We start from the raw sequence: 22,891 nt of genomic DNA, 5'->3' as shown, positions 1-22,891 counted from the left end.
AAGGCTGAGAAGTGCTCTTTCCATCGTCCCTCAGATGGTAACACATGCATCCTAGTTGTGGTCGATCGATTCTCCAAGTTTTGTCGTCTGCTCCCTCGCAAGGGTTTACCCATGGCTATTATACCCATTACGCCCAGAATTCACTGCGCCAACCAGCTACCGGTATGACTCCGTTCCAGTGCGTACTCTGTTACCAGCCACCCATGTTCCCCTGGTCAGGGGAACCGGCGGATGTACCATCGGTGGATTACTGGTTCCGAGAGAGCGAGAGGGTCTGGGACGCTGCTCACCACCATCTTCAGCGAGCAGTGCGTAAGCGCAAGATGACAGCAGACCTTCGAAGATCCGAAGCTCCCATATACCAACCTGGACAGAAGGTCTGACTGTCAACCAGAGACATCCGGATGCGCCTACCCTGCAGGAAGTTGAGTCCCAGATTTGTTGGCCCCTTCACTATAGTAAGACAAGTCAACCCGGTTACGTACCAGCTTCAGCTTCCCCCACAGTACAGGATCCATCCCACGTTTCACTGTTAAAACCTCATCACTCTCCTGTTTCTCCCCCCACAGAGCCTGGCCCCACAGAGGATCCCCCTCTCCCATTGATCCTGGAAGACGGCGCCATCTACCAAGTCAAGGAGATACTGGACTCCCGGCGCCATGGCGGTCAGCTAGAATACCTTGTAGACTGGGAAGGCTACGGCCCAGAAGAGAGATCATGGGTACCCTGGGATGATGTTCTTGATCCAACCCTGCTCAAGGAATTCCATGCCAGCCATCCGGAGCGACTAGCACCCAGAGGAAGGGGTAGACCGCCATGACGTCTGGGTCCTCGGCCCTCGGGAGCGGGCCGTGGAGAGGGGGGTAATGTCACAGATCTGCCAGGCTCTGTCACTAGACAATCACAACGCACGCCCTCACCCGAATACTGATCACACGTACCTGCACATCATCATGCCACTCATCACCACTACCATAAAGACACACACCGCCAAGCATTCAGTGTCTGGTCTCGTTTTTCGAAGAGGACTGCTATTGCTGTCTCAGCTATAGTCTTGTTACTTACCTCCGTGTTACTTACCTGCAGAGCTACCTTCCCGAGTGTGTACTCCTACGATCTCCAGTCTGTCAGCTCCTGTGTTCCACCCGAGTCAGCTCCCAGTGTGCGGTGTGTGTCTCCTCCAGTTCACCTCTCTGCTGAAAAGAAGAAACTCAAGTTAACCTTCCAGCTTATCCGTGAAGACCTCCAAGTTTGCTACTTACCTGATACCTCTCTCTATCGGTCACCTGTTGACAATAAATATCCATTCATTAACCCATCTCTCTGTCTACGTCCTACTTCTGTAACAATATATATACAATATATATATTCATATATATTCAAATACAGTATAAAACAGTTATTATGAATTGTCAGATATAAGGGACTTCTTTCAACAACAGTAAGTAATGTTTAATTATTCCAGACTTTTTTATTCTGATCTATATTTATTTATAACTTTTCTGTTAAATAATCTGCTATAATCATATAATACAGCAGCATGTATTCATTGGGCTCCATTGCTTATGTCTTCCGATGATGCGCCTGTGAAATATAATCATCTAGTTTGGTCTTGGATGTGCATTTTTCTGATCTCCCCTAGTTCTGTCTCACACCTGCAAGTGTGATCTGTTATCTCAGATTTATGCCTGCTAGCATCAGCACCCCTATAGCCTGCTTATAGTTAATCTTTTAGTCATGTCTGTGTCAGTGTTTAGTTGGAGGCACATCTTGGCATCCCATCCTGGCAGAGCAGTGTCCTCCTGCTGAGCTGTTCGAAGGTAGGCCGTGTCCGAAACGTCCGAGTAGGTGTGCTGTCAAATGCTGTTGCAAATCAGGATCCCTATTCCCTCATTAGTCATTTATGAATGCAGTACCTTTGAGGCCGATAGCAATACAGAGGAAGGAAAAAGGCAGAGAAAGAAAAGACAGCATAAGTAAAGGTACCCCAGTAATTCAAAATCATCAGGAGTTCTATTTCATTAGTTTCATTTCAGGAGTGATATTCATAAGTAATAAAGTATAACACTTTCCATAGTTTATGGTTTGAGTTCCAGTAACATACTTTATGCATTTGTCTTGCTTAAAGTGATATTTCACCCAAAATGGAAAATTCTGTCACTAATTACTCGCCTTCATGTCATTCCAAACCCGTAAGACCTTATATCTTCGGAACACAAATTAAGATATTTTGGATGAAATCCGAGAGCTTTCTGACCCTGCATAGACAGCAACACAACTGGCATGTTCAAGGCCCAGAAAGGTAGTAAGGGTATCGTTAAAATAGTCCATCTGACATCAGTGGTTCAACCTTAATTTTATGAAGCTATGATAACACCTTTTTGTGCCCAAAGAAAACAAAAGTAATGACTTCATTCAACGATTTCTTCTCTTTCGTCTCAGTCTTCGACGCACGTTCACAAGTGTACCACAATGCATAACATTACGGTTGAACCACTGATGTCACATGGACAATGACGGTAGCCACTGACTTAATAGAATATAATAGAAAACAATACTATGGAAGCCATTGGCTACCGTCTACTGTTTGGTTACCATCATTCTTCAAAATATCTTCCTTGGTGCTTAACAGAAGTAAGAAACTCATACAGGAGTATAACTCATTATAGGAGAACTTGGGAGGAAATGACAGTAAATCCCCACAGCTGTGTTTCAACGTCTAGCGGAAAACCTTCCCAGAAGAGTGGAAGCAGGGAGGCCAAATTTTTCTTTCCTGTCTATTAATTTAAAACACATTAAAAATGCAGTTCATACATAGTGACTTTAATATACATCTTCTAATCAAATTCAACTTCTGCATTAAACTTCATTTTGATATTGTTTGGGAGGTGTAAAATAAAAAAATCCAGGCTGATACTGAAAATAAATAAATGAAAAGAAAATTCTTAGTAGTTTGGCATATTTTAATTATTATTTTGTAGCTTATCCGCTCTGCTGCAATATAATATACTTAGCTGAAAAATATTCACAATCAAATGACATGACCAGCAAAAATTAAGATTACGATTGTCAGAATTTATTTTAATGTAGATTTTCAAAAGATTTTAACAGATACTGTAGTGTATCTACAGCCTGCAGAGTTTCAGTAAGGCTTTATATATTGGCCTACATTGGGACTATAGCACAAACAGCTCCTTATGTTACGATGCTAAACTGAGAGCTGTAATGGTGTGACGTCTCTGAGTCATGTGAGCCTGCTCTTGCTTGAAAAGAATGGTCCTTCATGCATCACTTATTTTGTGAGTTTACCCCCCACTCCTCCCGCCCCTCCATCTCAAATAGCTGTTTCATAGTGAGACATCATTGAATCTACAGATCTGTCCCAGCACTCAGCATGGCAGTCATCAAGATGGCAGCTGCTCCATCTACACAACATGTGTCTATCCAGTCTGTTTGTGTCTCAGCATTACTGGATAGCGGAGGAGGACCATTATAGATGAGTGTTAAATGTTTTTTAGAGCAAAGACCCTTTGGCAGGCGGAGAGTTTGCCAGAGAATTAACCGTTGTATTTCACGCCAGGCATATAATAACATGCATACTTGTATTATTAACATTTTTTGGTATAAAGCTTACACTGCAAAGCCATTAAAAGTTGGAATGAGTTGGAATGAGCTTCCTAACCTTGTCCAGACAGCCGAGTCCCTGACAGTATTCCAGAAACAGCTGAAAACTCATCTCTTCCATGAGCACTTAACTGCATACCGACTCTTTTATAAAATCAAATCAATTCAAATAATAAAATAAAATAAATTAAAGTGGGAAAAGAGTACTCTCCCTATTTCTCAATACCTACCTATTCTATCCTGTAATATTTATTGCAAAAATAATGGTGATCAAATAGTAATGGTTCCCTGATAAAGACCACTGATTTAGTTATAAGTTATAGTTATATAGTTATAGTTTTTTTTTAAGAAAAAATATTTCTTAAATAAGAAAGATCACTGATTTAAAACATTTGCATTTAAAATGTATTTTATTTCTTTTAAAATAATAAAAAAAACAGACAAATAAAAACAACTAATGAAATTGACAAAACACCATTATGAAATTATTAAAACTATTTATTAATATTCTTAAAAATTTAAATTAAAACAAAACATAAAAAACTACTTCAAAATATTAATAAAAACTATAATAGTATCTCAGTGATTCTAAAATAACACCGTTCCTAAGTGCACATACTGTACAGTAAGACCTTGCCGTCGACTGAATTACTGAGTAAATTGGTTTTCTCCATTAAAATATTTTTCATTTAGGACTAGGCTTAATGTGTCTCCGTAGTTTTCCCTTACACTTTAAAATGAATGTTCCCCTTAAAGTATACACATTTTGGCGATGTGAATTAGACTGCCTTTTAAACAGGGTGCATATTGCCTTAAACACATGAAGCAGCATTCACTGCATGTTATGTAAAGCTGAAAATAATAAAGCAGGACTAGATATAGTTCAATCATGAAATGATGAAATTCTTTTTTTTTACCTGCCAACATGGCCTTGGTAATGGCAGAAGTTGTCTCAAAGGTGGAAAAATGTATTGAAATTTCAAATACAATTATAAAAACAGTTTTTATTCCAACATCATATGATGTCACATAAAAATATATATATATATATATATATATATGTGTGTATATATATGTATATATGTGTATATATTAAAAGGAAGTATGGTCAATTTTGATGAAACGTTCTCTTTAATTTGTACATGAAGGTCGTTTTCTCAACACCACCATCACTATCCAACAACATGCTGCTGAATGTCATAAGAATCAACAATACAAGTGTAATAGGTCAAACATATTTCCTCTAGAACAAGCGTATTCAGCTGTAATTGCTGTTGCAGTGGGTGTTCACTTCAGGTCAGGTTGCAGATAAGAGATGAGTGTCAGATTGGATAGGCGTGGAGTGTGAGTACCGCCTCTGTCTCTGACAGCTCAGCTTTTTATCATGACTGACGCTGCGATCGATACAGGACGTCAACCCCTCTGCTCTCGCTCTTTAAAAACACGACTCTCACCCCCAGAGCTCAGTGCTGACTACACATACTCCGTATATCACATATCAGTGGATAAAGACAAACAGAATATGTCATTTTCAATTGATCAGAGTATTTAATAGCATAATTGAATCATTTGGGGAAACCCAAAGGATAGGTAACAGTAGAGCAGATGTGCCTGGAGGTTTCCTGGTCGGGACATGAGCATCTAGAACTGCCCTCTCAGACCCTACTGTTTATGAAAGCATGCTTATAGTTTCACTTGTTAGGCTTGTGGCCACGTGGTTCCAGATGGTCTGATTTCATACAGATCCAAAGACAACCAACACAGACAGTTTGACACTCATAACTACTGGTTTAAACTCATCTCAATAGTTGGTATGAAGTAAATAAAGAAAACGTGTTCTGTTTTATCCTTGTGACATTAATGAAATAAAATCACACTTCATTTAAAAAAAAAAAAAAAAAAGTGACCTAAAGAGACAGAGAACAGGAAATGATGGGGGAGCGGGACTTTGAAATGTGTCATTTGCATGAGTACCAGCGTGTCAAACGTGGGCAAACCTTTAGGCCACGGTTCTGATGTGTGTTTTTTGGGAGGATAGAATGACCTTTCACCTTTCTAACAGAGGTCAGACAGCAAACTGTGTAAGCCTGAAGACATTCTCGATTAATCTCTGCCTCTCTCTCTCTATCAGGTGAAAAGTGAGTATGAACAGCTGCAGGAGGCTCTGTACACTGTGACAGTGGAGAGAGATTGCGCTCTGTTGGAGAGGACTGAGCTCCAAGGCAAACTGGAGAACCTAGAGCAGGTGCTGAAGGTGAGAACCCACCAGACGCGTCAGTGTAAAACACATAATCAAAAGAAAAATGATAAGTAATGGAAAAAGAAAATGAAGCCTATGTTTGGACATTTTCTTCTATTGTTCTTCAGTTTGCATTGTAAGATTATTTTCATTACAGTTACATAAAGTATTACAGTAACATCTATCTATCTACAGTGCCCTCCACTAATATTGGCACCCTTGGCAAAATCAAATGGCTGTAAATCTAAATCTATCTATAAAAATAAATCTATATTGTTTATCCTTTTGATCTTTCATTCAAAAAAAAAAAAATAATTCTAACCTATCATTGAAGTAAAACAATTGAAAGTGGGGAGAAAAGCTTGTTGTGAAATAAATGCCTTCTCTAGTTCGCATTGACTACATTTATTGGCACCCAATTATTGGAACATCCTTTTCACCAAGATAACAGCTCTGAGTTTTCTCCTATAATGCCTGAAGAGTTTGGAGAACTCCCGATAAGAGATAAGAGACCATTCCTTCATCCAGAATCTCTCTAGATCCTTCAGATTCACAGCTCCGTGTTGGTGCTTCTTCTATTTGGTTCACCCCACTCATTTTCTATAGGGTTCAGGTCAGAGGATTGGGATGGCATGTGGTACTTTTTATCCCTGTTTGTTCTAAACCCATCTGGTGGGTTTGCTGCCAAAAAGCTTTTTTTTTTTTTCATCTGACCACATAAGCCAGTGCCATTTGAAGCTCCAGTCATGTCTTACAACTGAAAATGCTGGAGTCTGGACAACATGTGGTGATGTAGGGGCTGTTTGATTTTTTTTTTTTAGGCCCAAGACTCAACTAATCTCTACAGTTCTCCAGCTGTGATCCTTGGAGAGTCTTTGGCCACTCAAACTCTCCTTCTCATCATGCATTAGGATGATATAGGCATACATTTGTAACATCTTTAGTTGATCGGAGGCTCTTAATTATTGCCCTGATGGTGGAAATGCTTTAGCTATTTTCTTACAGCCTGTTTTGTGAAGCTCAACACAATCTTGTTCTACACAACAGAACTATATTATTTGGTTTTACTCCTTGTGATGGACGATTAAAGGAATGTGGCCTTTGTGTTCCTCATATTTATAATCCCGTGGAACAGGAAGTCATGGCTGGACAATTTCATGCTCCTAGTCACCCTGGTGTGCTAAATATGTAAATATGAATGGGAATATACTTCAGAGATATTTTACTCATAACAATTTCTATGGATGCCAATAATTGTGGCCAACATGCAGAAAAACATTTATTTCATCATGAGATTTTCTCCCCACTTTCAATTGTTTTACTTCAGTGAAAGGTTAGAATTTTTGTGAATGTTTTGAATGAAAGATCAAATTTTTGCTCATATTTACCAAGGGTGCCAATATTAGTGGAGGGACTCTATGAATATAACTTGCAGCTTTACAACAAATACTTTTATACCGTGATGTGTAAATATTTCCTTAATAATACAACAAAATTAATTACTGTAATAAGAATTTAATCTGTGCAATAGTCATAATAATGTCACAACTCTTTATGTAAAATGTATTTTATGGCCATAAAATAGGCTTCATTTTCATTATGGAAAATAAAATAATATTTTTTTTTTCTTTATACTCTTGGGTGATATGTTATATTTCGTGAGATTCATCATATCAAATCATTCCAACCTAAAATCAAAAGTTTTTTGTTCAATTTGGAGTAAAAAATAAAGTAGAAATTACGATCTGGACCTTTTCTAGACTTTCTTGGTTGCCTGATTAGGTTTCAAGTATGTTGACCGAGTCAAGATGTGTGGTGGCAAAGTGAAAATGTTATAGTCCTTTATCTTAGTGTGAACTGTGTCAGTATCCAGGCTCATGACAGATGTTTCAGGAAATCCGGCTGGCAATGTATAACGGTTTATATCATGACCTCCACTTTCATCTGTGTTTTCACCTCTTTTACTCCCCTTGTACTCTTTTATGGTTTTAGAGCTGTCGTACATCCTCAAAGTGTGGATCTGTGATCGACTAGGAGTCCTGGAGCGCCCTACCCCTCCCCTAACGTCTAACCCTCTCCTGCCCCTCCCCTCTCCCTGCCTCCCTCCATATTTTTCATTCATCAGGTATCTCTAAAGACTTTACAGAAGCCAGCACTAACTGAATGTGAACCTTTTGACTGAGTACTAACAGCTGATCTGGATGCTGTATGTGATCTGAATGGTCGGCCGGCTGAGGCACTGCTGAATGCGTTTGTGCATGACACAACAGTTATGCACAATTACACCCTCCCCTCACAAAATAAATAAACTAACTCAGCTCCTCTTTTGAATGTGAGATATACATGCTGTTAATATTCTTAAAAATATGCAGATTTTTTTTTCAGTTATGAGGTGCCAGTTTTGCTGAATGTACAAAATGTGAAATATGTTTAAACTCAGTCTTGATTTTTTTTAAATTAAGTAAACTGATGGTATCACATTATTTTAGTGGTTTTAGATGATTCATTTTTATTCTGTGGTCATATTGTCTAGTTTGTATGCAGATGCCTTATTATTGCAAAATAAACTGCAGCAGCTTGATCATTATATGATCTTGAAGGGGTTTATTTTGCAGTTATGACTGGACGACCAAACATTTTCCATTAAATATTTAACTTAAAACAATATTAAGGCATCTTTGTTAAAAAAAAAAAAAAGGTTTAGAACAGCTGTTCAGTAAAAATAAAAAATTTAAATAAATAAAAAATACATAAATGGTCATGAATGAATGAGTAAATAAATAAATTTACAAAATATTTATGTTAAAATGATTAAGCTCTTTAATAAATAAGTACTTGAGTAAACAAGTACTAAGTAGATCAGATAACCATAACATATTTCACACACAGTACAGTTTATTTGTCCTCTGAAGGTTAGATTCTAACCTTCCTTTTCCCTGCACTCGTCTTTCATAGCAGCATGGAAAATCCCTCCTTTCCCTTCATCCCCTGTAACCTCACCTGTCACAAATGGAAAGAAAATTGCTAGGTTTTTGTCACTGTGTACTTTTAACAGGTCAGAAGCGCTTCTGGGGATGTTGTTGGGCAGCAATCTGCGCTGATTGAACATGCTGTGTTGTTTGCACACACCCTTTCATGTACAGAACTGTGACCCTTAAGCCCTTTATTGATCATGCGAAGCTCTGTGGCTGTGCTTAGTCTGGCTGATTGACATGATGCTTCACTTCTGTTTTTGCTTTATCTGAAGGGCTAAATGACACAAACTTGATTTACAACATTTTGCTGTTGTTTTCAGTGCTTAAATGGATAGTTCACCCACAAATTAAGATTCTGTCATTATTTACTCACCTTTATGTCATTTCAAAACCATATGCTGAAGTGCAGCTTAGAACCATGCAACAACACTCTGTAGTGACTACGTTTATATTACAAGTCTCCTAAAGTCATGCGATAACTTTGTTTGATAAACAGGGATAGACTTGCAGTCTTTACAATGGCCGTATAAATACTGTATAAAGGTAAAAATGTTCAAATCTCACAACTTTAAAAACTATTCTATAGAGTTTTTGTCTACTTCATGTTTTTTTTGTCTGCTGCACAGTCGATATTTTGTTAAACAATCCATTGAACGCATTGTACCATCCCTTACAGCCTAAATTTGATTCCTTTTAAAATTGAAAAATACTGCTACCCTGACTCAGTTCAGTTCACTGAAAATCAATTAAAGAATCAGCATGTGGGTTTCAAATGAGTTTATAGAATCATTTTTGGATGTACTGTCCCTTAACAAAAACATTTTAGCTCATTAGAGGACAAATAAGTGTCCGTATTCTGAAGGTGTTAGTTAACACAGTAAGGAGCCGTTCACACAGAATGCGATTTTACTTATAAAAATGTGAGACGGGGGCAGGGGAATTAAAAAAAAAGAGACACGTTTTAAACAGTTCTTTAAAAACTTATTTTAGGTTTTAAACGGCTGTGTCATCACACATAAACACAGTGGTCAATGCATGTTTACATAGAAAAACAATGAAAAAGCAGTGCAGTGCAATTCGTTCCATGTGAACGGACCCTAATTCTGAGTCAATTTGGTCAGGTAAGAAAGAAATCTTAGCGTTTACATCAGATATTCCAGGATTAGAAGGGATTTTTGTCTCTGGTGCTGCTGGAGCTGATAAGCTGTCTATAGATCACTGCAGGGACTTCAACCGCAGCTAAAAGTGTTTCAGTGTGACCTAAAAAGATTTTAAAGGAATTCTTTCACCTAAAAACAAATCTTTTGTTATAATTTACTCGCCCTGTTCCAAACACATATTTTCACATTCTTGCGTGCAACACAGAAGTAGTTATCTAATATCATGTTCAAGCTGCTGTTTTACAATGAAAGTCAGTGGTTACCGCAGCTGTTCCTGATCCCCATACGCTTTAATTGTATGTAAAAAAAGCAGCTTGGACATTCTTCTAAATATCTCCTTTTGTGTTCCTCTCAAGAAAGTAAGTCATCATGAGGGTGAGTAAATGACAACTGAGTTTTCTATTTTGGATGAACTATCCCTGATTGATGGTTGCTCTCATTCTGTCTGTGTTAATCCTTTGCTGAGTTTCCTCTCACCTCCTGCTCTCTCTTCTCTCTTTCCCAGCATATGCGAGAGGCTGCAGAGAGGAGGCAGCAGCTAGAATTAGAGCATGAACAAGCCTTGGCCGTCCTCAGTGCCAAGCAGCAGGAGATTGACCTTCTGCAGAAGGTGAGAGATCAGGGTTTCCAACCACACCAAACCTTAGGATGGAGCTCATGCACAGGTCAGAGTGTAGAAGACCTTGTTTCATACTTAAGGCTTTTGGTCTATTTAAACAAACCAGATTCTGATTAAGACCAGATTCTGGTGATAGATGGTTTTACAAGGTTTCAGGTTGGTACAAGCTGGTCTAGATGATTATTCAGCTGGTGGGTGTTTTGTCAGGTGATTTTGGACTGGTCATATGTATTTATTTAACTAGGGGCTATGTGGGCTTTAATCTGTTTATTTATTTTTTATCATTTTAAACATTTGCATTAGCATGACTGTTAAAATGATTCCTCTATTTTGCTAAGGCTGATTTCATAGCATCATATGTATGCTAAATAAATACAATTAAAGAATATTTTCCAACTTTATGCATCATTTGACAAAACCTTATTAGGGCCAAAATTGTTGTTTGTGTGGAACAGTTGAATAAAAAAAATCACATAAAAATTGAAATTACACTCTTAGTTTAAATTATATATTAAAAATGTAATTATTATGTTTTCATAATTTAAGATAGAAAGTCTAGCTTTAGGACAATAAAAAAATTTAAGTAGAAGTTTTTATAAAAAAAAAAAAAAAAACCTCTTACATAAAAATGCTTGAAATTGAACACCCAATAATAAAATCCAGCTGTCAAAGTGCTCCTAATGAAGAGAGATGTTTAATGAAAAACTGTTTCAGCAATTATAGGTAACTCTCTGAAATGTTCCTCTCATTTCTCGTTTGAGTGAAGAGAAAAGTGTCGCTGTCTCACCACTCAGAGTAAATTACTCTCTAATGAAACAGCAGAGCAGGTGATCAAATCTGATATTTTCTCCAGAACGCATGAACATTGTCACCTGCTGAAACGTTTGAGTTATTGTCTGTCTTTATTGAATGGAGCACTGTTATTACAGAGGAGAATAAACAGAAGAAATGACACACACACGCTCATCAGAAGAAGTCAAGACATTAAGAACCCAGTTTTGTTGTTCTGAAGGTGAATCTCCATGCATATTTCTGAAATGTTCCCTCATGTTGCGATGCTGCAGAGGCTGACACTCAAACAGATGTTCCTCTATTCATGTGGAACTGAATGCTGTTTTCCACAGCTGCTGAGAGTTACAATGAATGACCCTACAATGCACTGCAGTCCTTGTTGCCTAAAACTTATTCAACCAAACTTGGGTATAGAACACTTATACACAAGGAATGTGTAAGAATATTTTTTGCTGTGGCTTTTATTAAGTATGCCATGACTGACTTGGTATTAATGGTGTTATGTATTATTTTTGTGTTGTTTATAGGCTCAGGTTGAGGCTAAGAAGGAACATGAAGGTGCCGTCCATCTGTTAGAGGTGAGTAACAATGTCTACTCATGAATATCAGTGCATGTGTATGTGAGTGTGTATATAAGCATGCATTTTCAATCGTATCTTGGCTGACTGTGATAGTACAGCACATTCCACATTTGTCATCGTATATTTTCTCATATTAGCCAAAAATCTGGCTACCATATGAGTCACATCTTAGCTTACACCATTTTGACATTTTGAGTTATTCAGTCAAATTTAATAAATAAACAAATACAAGTTATTGTGTACATATCCTTGCTGACCATTATTGAGCGTTTTAAACTAATGTACATATATTTTATGATTTATTTACCATATTTTACTTTTCATTCTATTTTCATTCATTGCTGGCATTAATGGGCAATTAAGGGAAAATGGGGGGGGACTGTACTCATGTTGGGTCACAATGCTGATGTGTGCAACTGTGATTTGTTTGGTTCCTTACATCTCTTGTCACTATGTTACTGGTCTTTTTTTTTTTTTTTTTTTTTGCATATACAGAATCACTTGGACAGCATGCAGGTATTTTCGAGTTACTTCTCCTCAAAGTTCTGCCTCTCCTCCCCGTGTGATTCATTGGGGGTAGTTCCTGTCTCCTCGTTTAGCTGTCCTGTCAATTATTGTACCGCTCATCCATGATTGATCTGTAAACATTTGATCAATAGCTTTGATCTATATCGCCATAGATCAAATTATTGAACCTTTTTAGTACAAACCATCAGTCTTCATAGTCATGTTATACGTGCCTGACAAAAGGTATTTGTGTTTTATAAATGTTCACGGTAAAACAGGTCACGTTTTGCTTGTCTTTAAATCCAAACAACTGCTTTTTATTGTGTTTCTATTTTATTATTATTATTTTTTGATAATGTTACAACATCATGAACATTATCAAAAAACATTTCATTGTAAATAAATGATTGATAATGCATAAATTGTATTAAATTAAAAGTAAATGGAAAATTATTTATATTAGTCTATAAATTAAATTACAAGTAAATTGCTTTTAACAGTAGATGCATAAAATAATGCATATCAATATCTATCTATGAATGAATGAACATTATCAAAAATCATTTTGTTTTAATTTAATTATTAATAACAAGTTATACATTTTATTAAATTAAAACAAAATTGATAATTAGTATTTGGAAGGATAATTTAATTTTTATTTAATTTATAGACTAATATAAATAATGATATTAATCTATAAATTAAATTAAAACTAAATAAATGCATTAAAATGCATACAACTAGTAAATATAAAATTATTATTATATTTAAATATTACAATTAATTGTTTGTTACTATCATTTCAACTGTATTAGAATCAGAATCAGAATCAGAATGAGCTTTATTGGCCAAGTATGTTTACACATACGAGGAATTTGTTTTAGGGACAGATTTTAGCATGTTGCCATCCCAGTAGATATTTATCTAATGAAAAACAAAGACAAAAGTTGTCAGTGAAAAGTTGACCTCTACCTTCAGTAAACAAAGAGTAAAATGTCTTCAACTGTTATTTTATTTTATTACTTTAGTTTATTTTAATTTGTTTGAAAGCGTTCTGTTGTCTCCTTATTCCTCTTGGGAGGCATTTTTTTGATAGTAAAGGACCTAATCACAGGAGATAAAGATGAGGGCAGCCTCTGTAGTTGAGGGCATGTTTATACAAAGTACAAATGAAAGTGCTGTCTCTTAACTCAGTGGTAAAATTTTCTCATTCACTGCCTGATCTTTTCTGCTCCTCCTGTGTTGCGATGCATGGGTGCTGCCTTGTGCTAAATCCTGTTAGAGCCTTATGGATATGTGCGTTTGCAGATCAGATCAGCAACAACAAACATGACTGATGGATTGCAGAACGTGACATGTCTCCCTTGCACCACCCTCCTTTCATTTCCTTGCCCAAAAAGCCATATTCAGCAATTTATGTGAACTTGTAACCGTGCCTAAACATGTTACACAAGACATCAGTATAACAGGTCAAGTTACAGTTTTGTGTTGACTTGTTAAAATGCAAACTCGCATGATCCTCTAATGTGGTTTATAGTATTGCTGTACTAATATACATGTGAGTTTCGTCAAATGATCATCAGCTTTTACTGTTATTTTGGCATGCCTGGTAACCTCCTCCATTTAATAGTACTTCCCATCGCTAACATCATGATCAAAACAGAGATTTGATGTACAATAACAGCTGAATATAGATTGACTCCTGTCTTTGTTTGATTCTGTTGGTGTCTGAAGCTGAGAAGTTTCCTTCGCACTAAGAACACAATGCGATTTTTGGTAGGAAAAACCTCCTTTTAGATGTAGGCATTTTTTGTAGTATTGTAGGTTGTTTACAACATTCACAGTTGGTAGAGTTGGCAGGCTCTATTCATTAGCATTCATCGGTTAGTTAATGTGAAGTGTAGATGTTAAAAAAGCTGTTACCAGATTTAAATGTCAATGCATTTATCACAGACCAACCACATTGGTCTGTATTTGTTTTTAATGCTAGCCTTTCTCCTTTCTTTTTCTTTCTCTCCTTCCCTATTTTTCTTTCTAGGCTAAAGTGAGAGAACTGGAGGAAAAATGCCGGACGCAGAGTGAGCAGTTTAACCTGCTGTCAAAAGAGTTGGAGAAGTTCAGATTGCAGGCTGGGAAGTTAGACATCCTGAGCAGCAGTCAGCTGACAGGGGGCGACTCGCCCGGCTCACCCACCAAACCCCTCACCCTCTCCCAGCTCCTCAACGGCCTCACTGCCCCCTCTGGGAAAGGTATAGCATGCATATTGAAGAAGGTCATGTGTTGACACTTCCTTAAATATTTAACTGAGTTACATTTCAACATGGTATGGTTTCTTTTCATTAGGTGGTGGTGAAAATCCATATTTGACATTTTACCATTTTATTCATTCTAATTAAGTTACTAGGTTACCCCTAGCTAGGTAACTAGTTATGATAAAGCTGAGGACTACTTTCAGGCGCTGTGTAATATCATTGCGGCTGCTGCACCCATGGTACGGCAGCAAAGTTCCTTGATTATTACGCCAGAATGAGAGTACAGTTCCAAGCCATATCGGTCTAGAAAATCGCAACTTTTCATTTTCCATTGGTCTTAGTACACGATGTAACTACAGGAGAGTCAAGCTTTAAATAGGAAAAATATTGAAACTCTTTGGCCATTTTTGAGCGTGATACTAATGGTCTAATCCGATTTAATTATCTATGCTAAGTTAAGCTAAAAGTGCTACTGCCAGACCCGGAGATCGGCTGAATGCATTCAAAAACAGTAAAACTCAACTGTTTAACTCTTTGGGAGTTGTAAAATGAGCCTATTTCCAAAAAAAGTGGAGTGGTCCTTTAACTAGGGTATATTTTATAAATATAAAAACTAAGTTACATTTTTACCGCAGTATGTCTGTAGGCTATATAAAATTCAACCCACCAAAGTAGCTAGTGAGAGTGACCAAATTTCCCACCACTGCATAAATCTACCCAGGTGTTAATGTCAAGCCCTGTATTTATTGCTTTATTTTGTTTTGTCATTTTGTTAATGCAAATACATAAATTACAGTTTAAACTTTTTTTTAAAGAAATTAATACTTTTTATTTAGCAAGGATGCATTAAATTGATCAGTACAGAACATTGACAAAAAATAGCTAAAAAGTGTTTTTTTCTGAACTCTCTATTTATGAAAAAAATTATTTCCACCAAAAATTGATAATAAGAAATATTTATTGAGCAGCAAATCAGCATATTAGAATTATCTCTGAAGGATCATGTGACACTGAAGATGGGAGTAATGACAATTCAGCTGTCATCACAGGAATAAATTAGATTTTACAATATATTAAAATAGAAAACTATTATTTTAAATCACAATATTTCACAATTGCTGTTTTTATTTTTGATTAAATAAATACAGCCTCTGTGAGACTTTTTTCAAAAACAAGAAAATCTTACTGACCCCAAACTTTTGAACAGTAGTGTATATTTCCTGTCCAAATCCCTTTGTAAGGTCTTGATTGAGTATAGTTCACTCATAACTCATTAGTATATTCGCTCACCTTTAGTTTACCATCCTTCATCCTTTACCCTTCTCATAAAGCAATATGAAACAATGTCTAATGCTGAAAAATCTGAAGACTGATAAGATCAACAGCAGTGCTGAGATGGTGGGAGGAGTATGGGACCGTACACAGTAATGAAGTAATCAGTCACCTTTGTGTGTGTGTGTGTGTGTGTGTGTAAAGGTAATGAGGATTCCATGAGTAAGATCTCAGAGCTCATTCGGCCTCTGCAGATGACTGAGGGGGAGAAGGTAGAGCTCCTGTCTGTCAAACCCACCTTCCTGTCACGCAGCACAACCTCCAGCCCACGGCGGGCCTTCCTCTCAGAGGTGCGGCCCGTCATTGCCACTGCTGTAAGTATGACAAACAAACCAGTCAATCAGTGTTAGTTCGTTTTACCTTTAAAGGGGTCATGAACTGCCCTTTTTTATTATTTCGTACTGTTCTCTGAGGTCCACTTATAATTTAATTAAGATTTGTACATCAAAAAACATCATAATTTAGAAGTAATAGGCTCTGTTTGAATAGTCGTGGCAGATTGTAGACGCGGAAGTAAACACCTATGGTACTGCTATGATTGGCTAATAGTTGTGTATGTTTGACAGCCTTCACAGATGGATGCTGATGTGATTTTGGTTAAAAACGCATAAATACTTAGTACATATCAAACGATCTTTAGTAACAAATAATCAATAGTGACCATGTAATAAAAACAGTTATTCAAACTTGTGTGGTGTGACATTACTGTCGGATCTAAAATAGTCGGCAAAGCATCATCTTTTAGTTTAAATCTTTTTGAAAATCTGTGTCAAATTGTGCCTTGTTTGTAAACGAATCCTAGGTAAAATTAAGTGAACAAAGCCCCAATACTTACTGACACAGTTTGTAACCCTAACCCTAAGCCATATTTATCGTTTGGCTTCTGCGTAGACCTGTGTTTGCTTCTCTCGTTGTTTACACTACATGTGCGAATTGGAGGGCGGGGTTAAACAGGCAGTGATGTAGAAGCAGGCGTTGATCTTCTTCTGCAGAGGCGGTGTTTAGCCACACGATTACATCATAGAGTACAACATCCCACAAAGTCGTTTTGGCAGATTGGCTTCAATATAAGATGTTTTTTGGACTAACAAGAAGGTTTTGAGTTCTGAAACTTAAAAAAAATATGTTTTTATAGTAAAATGTCCTCTTATATGTCAAGAAATTAGGGGAGTTTTGATTTCTCAGTTCATGACCCCTTTAATGTTAAATATTTACAGTTTCATTTTAGTCTTTTGGTTTAATATTTTGAACCAAAAGTTAAATACATAAAAAGAATTGAGATTCTACAGAATAAAACTGATTATATTTGCATTATCTGAAGGAAATGCCAGGGCTTGCAAGCCAGCACAAGAATGTTAATGTGTTAATGGACTTTGGTTTTGGTTTTATGTGCATTTAACAAACTTTAATGTACCAATACATACATTTTTGGTTTTAAAATTTTTATTGTGTGGTAACCATTTCAAAGACTGTGATACATTTCCAGAGTTATTAACACCGTAAATCTAGTACAGTTTTTAATATTTTCTCTTTTTTATCTAAATGTAATGTATGCAAGCAAAAAGGTACTAGAGGCGTGCTGTATTGTGAATAAGTCACAGCTGAAGAGTTTACAGGCACTCCGCTTTGCGTCATGCCTAACAACGCCCTTCAGGCATGACTTAAGAAAAAATGTAAATATTAAAAACTGTACTAGATTTACAATGTTAATAATAACTCTGGAAATGTATCACAGTGTGTGAAAAGAGTCCATTGAAAAATGTTAACTTAAATTTATTTTTAAGTATTTAATTAATTTTTGAACTTAAATGTAGTATAAAGTTTAAAGATTATTTAAAAAAAAACGGTGAGACTAAACTATCAAACTAAAAGGTTTGTAAATAGTCGAATAGAATAGATTATTTTTCTAACCAATATATTCTAGATTCTAAGAGAGCGAAGTATGTTCTAATAGTGTGTCATGTACCACAGTGATTTGGCCATTATGAGAATAATTACAGTATACATTGACAGGCTGTGTGTGTGTGTGTGTGTGTGTGTGTGAGAGCGAGAGAGTGTGTGTGGGTGTGAATAGTCCAATCTGTCTGCTCAGACTGTGCTCTGCTGGTGTTATTGGCTTAATCGCCCACATTATCAGATTGCACACTGGACTTTGCTTTCAGTTATTTCAGACTTTTTTGCCCAAACATTTATCAAAAACCAAAATTTGAAAAACATTCATTGTTTTATAACCCACTGATTTGTAATTGATTCTCTTAGGCATTGTTCATACTGCACATAAATCCAATTTGGTTTTCAAATCCAATCTTTAGTTCTGAGTGTGCACAGTGTCACTTTGCCGTTTGATTAAAAATTATCCACTTCAGGAAGTGTCACCGATATCTAGTTTATCTACATCAGCACAATGTCAAAAGACACATCCTGAATTATGAAAAATGGCTATTTTGAAATCCGATCTGACCAATTAGACTAGAAAATCAGATGTAATTGGTTTTCAAACTACATATGAATGTGGTTTGGATCAGGTTTGTAAACATTGGATTTCATGTGGTTTGTTTGCGGTTCATACAACAAAAAACTAAACAGATTTGAGTCAGCTATGCCAAAAAATCTGTCTGCACAAAGCATTAAACTCTCTGCGCTGGTGAGGCTTAGCATGCTGCTTCACAACAACAATACTGGAAGCTAGTAAAGCTGACCATTAACTCATTTATCCGATTTTCCTCTCTCCTTTAGATGGACAAAGAGCTCGGCTCGTCCCCCAGGTCTAAATCCAGATACACAGGCAAAGTGCGACTGTGTGTTGCCCGCTACAAGTGAGTGGATCCACTACAGCTGTTGTAACACGTTACAATATGTTACAATAGGATGTTTGCTGTAATAATAGGTTATAGCATGTTATTAGCTATAAAGATTTGTTATATCATGCCATTAGCTGTAATGATTAGGTATAGAATAGCATTAGTCACAGTATCAGGTCTGCCTTTAAGAAATACTCTGGGTTAAGTACAAGTTTAGTATATCAACAACATCTGTGCACAGTCTGCACACTGTCAATTACCACAGACAAGAATTTTCATTCATCTACCAAGCACAGCAGATAAACATTTAAAATGTGCTTTCACACTGTTCTGATAGAATCATAGCACTTAGGATAACATCGAACAGTAGGCCTATGTGTTCGCATGAGATGGTTTGATGCAAAATTACAAAATGATATCCAGTCTATTCAAATTATTGTAAAATCATGTAAACTTGATAAAACGGGTGCAGTATCCATTTAAAAATACTATAAAGGGTTGTGATGTAAGCATCTGCAAAATATGGTTTCAGGACACATACATACAGTAATTTTAACAGTTTAAATATCAAACTGAAGCATTCCCATAAAATGTTCACCAAAAATCTGAGCTTCACATTCTGCTTTTAGACCCTGCAGTCAACTTTCCCTATCCTTCCAAGATTGTATCCCAAAAATAATGAAAAACGATGTATCAAATGGGTTTCACCCCATTATATCAGGCTGGTTGGGATGTTCGAACAAACCAAGTACAGAGCTACAGTGTTTAACTTTTCATTTAAAAAAAAAATCACCCTGCAAATGGCCTAGCAATGTCAGCATTTTGTGCTAAAACTATTTTGACATTTAAGAAATTTAAACTTCTCCTTTAGTTTTTTTATTTAAAGGGGTCATCGGATGCAAAATTCACTTTTCAAGTTGTTCGAACATAAATGTGTTTTGGAAGTGTGTGTACACATCCATCCTATAATGATAAAAATCCACCCTATGTTTTTTTTTTCTAAATCCCTATTTTAAAATCCCCTTTCTCAAATCAGGCTGTTCTGAGGTTCCTGTCAGAATGACATAGTTCTGTACAGGCCCCTCCCACGATAGTTGATTGACAAGGCCGCCTTACCTTAGACCCGCCCTGAGTGAGCTGAGAGCTGTCCGCCTCCGGTGCAGGGGAAGACAAGATGTCTCCAATTAAGCGATTGAGGCGTTTTGTTGTTGGATGTAATAATGAATATAGCAGTCATCGTTTACTCCTGACATCTAAGCCGCTGAAGACGCAGAGGATTAATGTTACTTTCGCTTTGAAGTGAATGCTATGATCCCCAATCTGCCTAAATGTGTGAATCATTCGTGATCCAGCTTCATCTACAGAAGAAGTGAGTATAACGTTTTTTTATGAATCTTTGCATATCGCCTTTCCTAATATGTGCTAGTTAGCCAGTTTCGTGGCTAAAGTAAACAGTACTGCTCGTCACCCCATGGAAGAGAGGGGCGGGGCGAGCAGAGCTCAAGAGCATTTAAAGGGACATGGACTAAAAAAAACGGCTTCATGAAAACAGAGCTGACTTTGACAGGGTAATGAAAGTGTTTTTTACACTACCATTGAGGAATTTTAACCAAAGTATGTTATAGACTTTTCATTAAGACTCTAAAGTATCATATCAGTTTGTGGAAAATGGGCATCCGATGACCCCTTTAATCCAGAATATACCTTTTAATGTATGGTTTAATAGTAATAATATTGAAGTTCATGAATTGAATTCAGCATGTCCTCCCTGCAGTTATAACCCGTACGATGGCCCCAATGAGCATCCTGAAGCAGAGCTCCCCCTGGTGGCTGGGAAGTACCTGTATGTTTATGGGACTATGGATGAGGACGGCTTCTATGAGGGTATGTCACATTATAGGACTACTTTACAGCTTCAAAAGTTTGGCATTAGTCAGATTTTTTTTTTTTTATTACAATTTTTGACAGTAGTCTCTTGTGCTCAACAAGGCAAAATTTATATAATTAAAAATACAGTAAAACTGTAATATTGTGAAATATATTTAATAATAATAAATATATTATAAATAATATATTTTAAAATGTAGTTTTCTTTTGATGGCAAAGCTGAACTTTCAGCAGCCATTGTTCATGCTCTTGTTCATCACTCGGTACCCTTTTCTGTTCTCCAGGTGAGTTGTTGGACGGACAGCAGGGTCTCGTTCCCTCCAACTTTGTGGACTTTGTTCAGGATGAGGAGCTCCCGTCGGTTCCTGTCTTGGACCGCATCAAGGAACCGTCCTACCTCAACCACAGCCCAGCCTCCATGCCCAGCAGTGCCGTAAGTACACTCAGCACACTGCTCTCAGAGAAACTGGATGCCCTGGGCTCGGGCACCGGAACGGGCACCAGCAGCAGCAGTGGGGTGAGCAGCTTGGGCATGAGCATGGGGCTAGGCATGGACTTTCTGGGACCCTGCAGCAATGGCACAGGCACGCTGGACGTGAACATCGACGAGATCGGAGAAGACATCGTGCCTTACCCCCGCCGCATTACCTTGATCAAGCAGCTGGCCAAGAGTGTTATCATAAGCTGGGACCCTCCAGTGGTGCTGCCCGGGTGGACGTCCATCAGCGGCTACAACGTGCTGGTGGATCAGGAGGTACGCATGAGTGTGCCCTTCGGCGGCCGCACCAAGTCTTTGATCGAGAAGCTGAATCTGGCCTCCTGTACGCACCGCATCTCCATCCAGAGCATGACGGAGCGGGGGCTCTCCGATCCGCTGCGCTGCACACTGCTGGTGGGGAAAGATGTGGTGGTGGCACCCTATTACCTTCGTGTGGAGAACATCACGCAAGTATCGGCTGAGCTCACCTGGATGCCGAGCAACAGTAATTACAACCACATGATCTTCCTGAATGACGTGGAGTATGATGTTGTGAAGCCTGGAGGGTACAAATACCACTTCTACAACCTGAAGCCCATGACAGTGTATAAGATACGGGTGGTGGCCCGGCCCCATCAGATGCCCTGGCAGCTTCCCCTTGAGCAGAGAGAGAAGAAGGAGGTCTCAGTGGAGTTCTGCACACAGCCAGCCGGTGGGTCAACACTGAACGCAATCTCATCTCAATTTCTTATTGATTTGAGATCTGGTTATCTGTAGGGCTGTCAGTCAATTCAAAATTCAATCTGATTAATTGTATAATATTTTGTTGTGTCATAGCTCATCATGCGTTCTTGCAAAAACAAGATGGTACTTCAAGACTGAATTGCTCCAGTGGTAGGAATATTTCTTATTACAGAATTTACAAATCAAGGGTCATGATACTAATTATCATATATATATATATATATATATATAATTAAATATAATAATTATTTCTTAAGACATTTATTTAATTAAATTAATTAAAATGATCAAAAGTGACAATAAAAACGTTTGTAATGTTGTAATGTATTTGTTTCAGATCAGTGCTGTTCTTTTGAGCATTCATCAGGAATCCAGAAAAAAATGTAGCACAGTTTACAGAAAAATATTAAGCAGCACAATTGTTTTCAATATTTATAATAATAATAAGAAGTAGAAGAAATGTTTATTGATCACCAAGCATATTAGAATTATTTAGATATATATAACCCTAACACATACATATAGCCTTGTAGAGCATATGATTTTAACAACCTATAACTTTTCATTTTAAATTATCCCACTAAATTGTTCAATTGTCAGCACTAGTTATCACTCCTTGACTACTATTACTAAGCCATTTTAAGAACTGTGCAAAACATGTCACCACCATGCCAGGATGTTGTGTGTGGTTGGTAGGCCGTTGCTATGTGGTTGCAAAAATGTTCTGCTTCTAAATGGTTGGTAGCATAATGTATTGTGGTTGCTAGGGTTTTCTGAATATTTTTTGCTAGGAGTTTTCTGGCTGCTCTGTATTTAATCTATGGGCTAGTTTCTTGCAGATTTTAAAATATTTTTTAGCCCCATAATTATTTCCAAGCCAAAAAAATGTTGTACCACACA

At 37.3% G+C, this 22,891-nt stretch overlaps 1 protein-coding gene across 1 annotated transcript in view; it reads left to right on the top strand.

Annotated features, from left to right (window-relative positions):
* Nucleotides 1-10,503: 10,503 nt before the first annotated feature.
* LOC306847922 (RIMS-binding protein 2-like) overlaps nt 10,504-22,891 on the top strand; it is a gene marked incomplete at its 3' end in the record, with an annotated part of 38,291 nt that continues 25,903 nt past the window's right edge. Inside the window, exons 1-10 of the mRNA XM_079382167.1 lie at nt 10,504-10,608; nt 11,937-11,987; nt 12,486-12,506; nt 14,232-14,273; nt 14,536-14,746; nt 16,226-16,395; nt 18,818-18,897; nt 20,657-20,766; nt 21,054-21,959; nt 22,085-22,141. Coding sequence (XP_079238293.1) covers nt 10,507-10,608; nt 11,937-11,987; nt 12,486-12,506; nt 14,232-14,273; nt 14,536-14,746; nt 16,226-16,395; nt 18,818-18,897; nt 20,657-20,766; nt 21,054-21,959; nt 22,085-22,141 — 1,750 coding nt within the window. The 5' untranslated portion in view covers nt 10,504-10,506. The remainder of the gene's footprint in view (nt 10,609-11,936; nt 11,988-12,485; nt 12,507-14,231; nt 14,274-14,535; nt 14,747-16,225; nt 16,396-18,817; nt 18,898-20,656; nt 20,767-21,053; nt 21,960-22,084; nt 22,142-22,891) is intronic.

The sequence above is a fragment of the Barbus barbus genome (genome assembly GCF_936440315.1).
Source record: "Barbus barbus genome assembly, chromosome: 28".
Lineage (NCBI taxonomy): Eukaryota > Metazoa > Chordata > Actinopteri > Cypriniformes > Cyprinidae > Barbus > Barbus barbus.
This window is presented reverse-complemented; position numbering and strand designations above follow the sequence as displayed.